The following is a 7630-nucleotide window of genomic DNA, read 5'->3' as shown; positions in this document are numbered from 1 at the left end:
CCCACCGCCGTCTGGCTCTCTCAAAGAGACGCGTCCAGGGAGGTGGGGCGAACCGGGGGCTTCTTTTCCTGCCTCCGCTTCCTTCGCGTGGCTGAACCTGAAACCGTGCCTCTCAGAGCGCTTCTTTTAAAAAAAAAAAAAAAAAAAAAAAATTTTTTTTTTGAGCCTTCCCGAGACGTGAGCCTTTCTGAGACGTGGGCCTTTCTGAGACGTGGGCCTTTCTGAGACGTGGTGGTGCGTGCCACGGGGCCGCGTTCAGTCTGCTCCGGTCCTGACTCACCGCTGTTCGCTCCAGCCGAGGAACAAGTCGGTCAGGAGGCGCAGCGGCCATGGCTTTTAAAGAGAGCGGGAAGACGCAGCCCGTAGAGCCCGAGGTGGGCATTCACCGGATTCGAATCACGCTCACCAGCCGCAACGTGAAGTCGCTGGAGAAGGTGTGCGCCGACCTGATCCGAGGCGCCAAGGAAAAGAATCTCAAGGTGAAAGGGCCGGTGCGCATGCCCACCAAGACGCTGAGGATCACGACGAGGAAAACACCCTGTAGTGAAGGTTCCAAGACGTGGGATCACTTCCAGATGAGAATCCACAAGCGACTCATTGACTTACGCAGTCCTTTGGATATCGTCAAGCAGATTACTTCCATCAGTGCTGAGCCAGGAGTGGAGGTCGAAGTCACCATTGCAGATGCCTGAGTCAGCTATGTTAATAAATTGACTTAACCAGTTAAAAAAACTTTTCCTGAGATTCTTTTTTTTTTTTTTCATTTTTATTTTTTAATTTTCTGTGTACGGAGGTTTTTACCTGGATGTATGCCCGCGCAGAATGTGCAGTGCCCGGAGGGGCCAGGAGAGGGAGTCAGATCCCCTTAGAACTGGAATTATGGGTGGTTGTGATCACCGTATGGGGGGCTGGGAATCAAACCCGGGTCCTCCGGAAGAAGAGTTGGTGCTCTTAACCACTGAGCCATCTTTCCAATCCTGAAAGTGCTTTTCTTTTCTTTTTTTTTTTAGAGGTTGTTCTCTTGTTCGTTCTCTCTCTCTCTCTCCCCTTTCTCTCTCTCTGTATAACAAGCCCTGGCTATGTTGGACTCACTCTGTAGACCAGGCTGGCCTTAAACTCACAGAGGTCCACCTGCCTTTGCCTCCTAAGTGCTGGAATTAAAGGAGTGTACCACCATTCTTGGCTTAAAGATTGATTTATTTATTTTTTGATTTATTAATTACACTTTATTCACTTTGTATCCCCCCATAAGCCCCTCCCTCCGCCCCTCCTAATCCCTCATTTTTATTTTTAATAGTGTGTACGTGTATAGGCGTGCCTGTGAGCGTGTCCACATGAGTTCAGGTACCTGGGACCTCAGATCACCCTGGATCTCGAGTTACAGGTGGTTGTGAGTCTTCTGAACTCAAGTCCTCTGCAAAACCGGTACACATTCTTAAACACCAAGCCAACTCTCCAGCCCCTAAGTGCTTCTTAAGCTGAAGGGGGGGGTTGCCCACCAGCACAAGGAAAGAAACCACTGCTCAACCGCTATGTACAAGCAGGGGTGATTTGTAGCAAGGACTTTGAAGGGCTCAGAGGCTTGGGGGAGGTAAGCACACAGTCCCACAAGTTCACTGTAGAAAGAATAATGCAACAGCGGACAGATGCATCGGGCATTTTGAGGGCCAGACATATCCTCAGAGACTCGGGAAAAGTCCTAAGAGGAGCACAGGACCGAGACTGTCCCTGAGGGAGGCAGAGAGCTCACCAGCCAGCCAGAAGGGAAGAGAGCGTTTCAAGAGAGGAAACTGAAAAACAAAACAAGCATATGCCACTACACCCCAGCCTTAAATGTTTGTTTTTGAGACACAGTCTCACTTGCTGGCTTAGAACTCACTATGTCGATCAGGCTGGTCTCAAACGCAAAGAAATTCTCCTGCCTCTGCCTACTGGAGTCCTGGCATTAGATGCATATGCCGCCATACCCGGCCACATTCAGCTTTAAAATTTTATAGTTATGTTTTATTTATTTTGTGGAGAAGGGGCCTAGATGTGCTACAGGATTTGTGTGGAGGCAGAAGACAGTTTGTAGGAGTTGGTTCTTCCGCCATGTGGGTCCCAGGGACTGGTCTCGGGTTAAGTTTGGTGTCAAGGGATTTTATTCATGAAGCCATCTCTCTGGCCCAGGAACAGTGTATACAGAGGGAATAGTGCCTGGCAGGGCATCCGGTCATGATGGGAAGGTGGGTCGTGGCAAAGCTGACCAAGGCAGGCCAGAGAAGAACCACAAAATGCATGCAAAAATCATTTGGGTGCAGGCAAGATGGCTCAGTAGGTTAAGGTGCCTTCAGATGGGCCAGAATGCCTGAGTTCTACCTCCAGGACGCACATGTTGGAAAGAACAAGATGACTTCTGCGAATTGATCCCTGACTTCTGCATCTGCGCATGTGCACAATAAATAAATACAAATCTAGTTAAGAATATTTTTGAAAGATTTGGGATTTAGTAACTCTTTGAAATTTTAAAACAGAAAACTGGCACTTCTACCAGTAATTATTTTCATTATTTACACCTTAGAGGCTAGGGTGTAGCCCAGTCAGACAGCATTTGCCTGGTACCCACAAGGCTCTGAGTTCAAGCCTCAGCACCACGAAAACCAAACCAAAACAGGCTCAGATGAGCAAGCAAAATGTCCAGAGCCTCCATATCTGTCAGGGAAACACAGCCAGCAGCATCTATCTGTGATCACGCGATATGGAGGACAGCAAGTCGTAAGGCCCGCAGGGTAAGCGGAGAAGGTAGAGAGACCCAAGAAAGCCAATGGTCCAGGTGGAGTCTGTAGTATCTGGGCACCCAGTGGTTGACACCATATAGCTGCCAGGTGGCTGGAACAAACCCTCACAGCCTACATCTGCAGAGCAGCGGAACTGCAAGTTAAACCCAGTTCTGCTGCAGCACAGGGCAGGGGTCCAAGGCTCTCCTTTCCCATCCTGGACTCCAGAGCTGAGCCAGCTAGAGAGATGCAGCCAACTACCAGCCATGGTGGGCTATGGGCCAGTCAGATAACTCAGACGGCTCAAGCAAGGAGGTGCCCGCAGCCTCTCTGCTTTAGGCAAGACTCCAAAAGAGCCTTTGCACCCTCGTGGGAGGAGAGGTGAGAACGAGGAGACAGGGCTTCATGTCCCAGCAGCCCTTGGCATGAATGAGTGGGACTCCCTCATTGGTTGGCACCTTCTGTGCCTCTCTCTTCTTTCCCCACTGCTTCCTGACCTGGAAGGCCATGGTTTTTAAGACTCTTGGAACTGCAAAAGCCTCTGTCTAACTGTGCCTTTTCTAACTCCACCATGACACAGGAGGCAAACATTGGCTCTGAGAGGGAGAGGGCCTACCCACAGCCACTCCCCTGCTCCAGTTCATCTCCAGGCTCACTAAAGGGCTTACTATGAAAGACCTACTCACTAACACATACAGGGAGTGACAAGGCAAGTTGTCCTTAGGTGGTTTTCTGGTGCTGTGGTGAAACACTGACCAGAAGCAACTTAGGGGAGGAAGGAGTTCATAGGTTACAGCCCACCTTCCAGGGAACCTGGAGACAGGAACTGACGTAGAAGCCGTGGAAGGACGCTGTTTACTGGCCCGCTTTCTTATACAACCCAGCCCAGGAATGGCACTACCCACGGCGGGCTGGGTACTCTTACTTCAATCATTAATCAAGAAGATGCTCACCGATTTGTCCACAGGTCAATCTGGTTGAGGCGTTTCAATTAAGATTCCTTCTTTCCACGTCACGGTAATTTGTCTCAAGCTGACAAAACAACAACAACAACGAAACCTGGATAGTTGACCCCCTTGCCCACTTCACCTAATAATCTTCACCTTCTTCTTTGTCCCCAGGATGTCACGGTAATGCCACAATATAAAACACATTATAACTATAAAAGCCTCACAGTACTTAGACATTTCAACACTTGGAAAGTCAAAATGCGTGTTTGTGTGTGTGTGTGTGTGTGTGTGTGTGTGCGTGTGCGCGCACGCCTGTTTATCTAGCTCTTGAGACAGGGTTTTATCTCATTATGTAACCCTGGTTCTCACTCTGTAGACCAGGCTGACCTCAAACTCACACAGATCTGCCTGCCTCTGCTTCCTGAGGTCTAGGAACTAAAGTTGTGCACCACCACACCTGGCTAAATCAGAGCCTCTTAATTGTGAGTGGCTGTGGGTAGACCCTCTCCCTCTCCTATAGAATCCAAAATAAGTCACGTACTTTCTTATTTCAAAAGGGAAGAACCAGGGCACGGTTATAATCAGATCAAAGCAAAACCCAGCTTCAACGCTGCAGAAAGCTCAGTGTCTGATGTCCTGGACTCATTTAGAATCTTCTGGGTGCAAGAGGGCTTGCTAGCTCACTTCTCCATCTCTACTACCCACAACACACCCAGCTTATCTTTTAGGGAAGATTGTGGAGGCCTTTGGAATCTTGAGCTGGAAAAGCCACGCTCAAAGCTTAACGGGCCAAAGCTAATTCCACCTCATACCTGCTACTGTCCTTGGTGGCCCCTCCATCGTCTTTTGTTATTGTTGTTGTTGTTTTTCAAGACAGGGTTTTTCTGTGTAGCCCTGGCTATCCTGGACTCCCTTTTGTAGACCAAGTTGGCCTCGAACTCACAGGGATCCACCTGCCTCTGCCTCCTGAGTGCTGGGATTACAAGCATGAGCCACCGTACCCGGTCACCCGTTGGTCTTAATATCTCCAGCATGCTTAGGTCTCCCCTGCAGCGGAAGCTGTACCTTCATCAACAGCCTCTGCTGGACACAGGGCCAAGTCCTAGCTGTTCTCCATGGCCTTCTCTCCTACGGCGTCCATGCTGCCAAAACCAGTACCACGTTGGAGATTTTTACTCATTATCAAGTTCAGTTACCAGCATGAGACACAGCCTCGGGCCCCTCTAGACCACAGCTTCTGGGTGTGCAGATGCTGGACAAATACTTCCTAGATTTTTGCCTCAGCAATGCGGGTCTTTTGTTGAGCACGGCTGTTTCTTCGGCCCGAGCTCACCAGCCTCGGTTGCTCCAGCAAAGCTAAGGTTTCACTTCAGTGGCGCTGGTCTTCTGTTAATCATAGCTTTTTTTTTTTCACCCTCAGCTGACCAGAAACCCCAAATTCCTAATTCAAAACATCACATGAATAAATGATAAGAGTTTTTAAGGGAATCTGAGTGGTGATGCTCACCTTAAATCCCAACACTCCAGAGATAGAGGCAGGCAGATCTCTGAGTTCGAGGCCAGCCTGGTCTATGGAGATAGTTCCAGGTCAACCAGGGCTACAAGAGAAACCCTATCTCAAGAAAAAGAGAGAGAGAGAGAGAGAGAGAGAGATGCTCCACGGACTTGCCTATGGGACAATATGATTTAGGCATTTTCTCAATTAAGGTTCCTCTTCCCCACCAGCCTGAGACCCCTAAGGACACAGATACCCACTGTATGTCACCAGATTCAGCACGAGGCTGAGCGTAGAGAAGCTATATGACCATTCAACAATGTCCCAACGTGAGTCAGGGGTATATGTGAGGGACACAAAGGATGGCTTCTGGGAGAACAGAATCTTCCTGACTGGGGGTTGTGTACACGTGGGTAGAGAGAAGTTGGCTGAGGACACTATACTCCGAGTTGCTGACTCTGGCTCCTGGATACATGGGCGCAGCCTCTAGTTTGGAGAAGAGCAGAAGAAGGACACATCAGACCGGAAGGCAAGTGCAGTTAGGAGCCTGAACTCACCAATAAAAGTGTGAAGACAAGAGCTGGAGAGTTTGAGGAAGGTTCTTGGCAGCCTTAGCTGGAGGAACTGAGTGCACATGGCAGAGAATTTTGAATGGAAGCTGGAGCTGGATTTTGATTCTTTGGGACAATGGGGAACCATGGGACTTGATTCTAAAGGTTTCTTCCAATATCATCCCAGGGGCCGTATATCCCTAATTTCTCGATGTCTGAGAAAACATACCCAAACGCACATTAGTGTCCACTTTATTTCTCCATTCACCCCCCACCCACCCCGAAACAGGGTTTCTGTGTAGGCTTGGTTGTCCTGGCCTCATTTGTAGAGCAGGCTGACCTCAAACTCACAGACATCCCTCTGCCTCTGCCTCCCTGAGTACTGGGATTACAGGTGTGCACCACCACTCCCGGCTCCCATCTTATTTTTAAAAGAGTGTTATGCTTGTAGACCAGGTTAGACTTTCACCTTGCCATCCTCCTACCTCAACCTCCCAAGTGCTGGGATTCCAGGCTTGGGTCCTCACATCTGGCTAGTGTCCACTTTCTTGTTCCAAATACTTCTACACTCATCACTCATTTAAACTTAGTGACCCAGAGAGTGGAAAGGGGTGAGGCAACTGTCAGACAAACAGAAACTGAAACCAGAGAGGTGAAGGGGCTCACTGTGGTCACAGCTCCGAAGCAAATCAGAGGCCCGAGACGCTTGAAGCTCACTCCTCCTGCTTCACAGAGAGGGGAAAGGGGCGCAAAGGGGACTGACCCTCCTTAGCTGATGAGGAAGTACACACGGAAGGTTCTCTAAGCCTCAGTGAGCAGTGCCCTTTCATCTCCAGCCCAGCTCAGAGTTTACAAAATAGCTTGCCTTAGCCACGGTACCTCGGGTTCAAGATTTCCCCACTCCAGAAAGGGAAAGGACCTTCCATGACACCCAGCAGACCCGGAGCTAACTGCAAAGGCCATTTCTCTGCATCATACCTTGGAGCAACTGAGCAGAGGCCTACCCGGTGGCCCCGTTTCTAAATGCAAAACTGCCCTGGAAGGGACAGGTTGCCTGGCCAAAGATGGCAAGCGACCGGCGGGAGGTTTCACCATGTCAGATGTGTCATTGCTCTAACAGGGCCCTAAGTGAAAGCCTGGGCGAACACCAGGTACTTTCTCATGGAGGTGGGGGTGGGGCAGCCGCAGTGTCTGCCCCCGCACCCCGCTATGAGAACGTGGCGCAGGAGTAGGGGGTTTCCACTCAGATCCTAGCAGAGTTGCTCCATCGTTCTGTCTGACCACAGCCACTTCCTCCTTTAAAAACTCCCTTCCCGAAGGCCCCGACACCAGCCGGTCTCTCTGTGAACCAGTGCAAGCTTGTTAGCTCTGGCCAAGCCAGGCTCAGGAATGTCACAGACGGTCCTAGTCTGGCCACAGGTTTGTGAGGTGGAGGCTGGAGGAAAGGGCTGGGTCTGCAGCCACCAGCCTCTTGAAGGGTGAGAACACCCTGCCCCCAGCCTGCAATGTGACTCCTAAGCAGAGACCTTAGTCCCCCAGGGGTGGGAGCAGTTGGGCATTTCATAGCTTAAGGAAGCCAAAGATGGAGCCCAACTCTGGCTAACCCCGGTTCTTCTTGCTGAGCTCCCTATTCTTCTGAAGAGCCTGCTTGGCGAGCTTAAAATAGTCCTGAGTTGTTTGTTTTGCTTTTGCTTTTGGGGATTTTTGGCGGTTGCCTGGGAGAAAGTGAAGATGCTGCCTAAGCAATCAAAAAGGGGAAGAGACACCCCCACACGCAGACACACACACCCCCTCCCCCGAGGGTTTCCAGGTCCTAAAACAGATAAGACCACACAGCAAGCGAGCCTAACGTCTGGGTCAGAGCCGGCAGAACGCACA

General features: G+C 50.2%; 1 protein-coding gene across 1 annotated transcript; it reads left to right on the top strand.

Annotated features, from left to right (window-relative positions):
• The first annotated feature begins 329 nt into the window (after nucleotides 1-329).
• Nucleotides 330-692, top strand: LOC110548197 (small ribosomal subunit protein uS10-like). Its single transcript, XM_060378658.1, has one exon. It carries the CDS (start codon nucleotides 330-332, stop codon nucleotides 690-692), a length of 363 nt encoding a protein of 120 aa, XP_060234641.1.
• The last annotated feature ends 6938 nt before the right edge of the window (nucleotides 693-7630 follow it).

The sequence above is a fragment of the Meriones unguiculatus genome, chromosome 3, assembly GCF_030254825.1.
Source record: "Meriones unguiculatus strain TT.TT164.6M chromosome 3, Bangor_MerUng_6.1, whole genome shotgun sequence".
Lineage (NCBI taxonomy): Eukaryota > Metazoa > Chordata > Mammalia > Rodentia > Muridae > Meriones > Meriones unguiculatus.
Note: the sequence above shows the minus strand (reverse complement) of the source record. Positions and strands in the feature narration are given on the sequence as shown.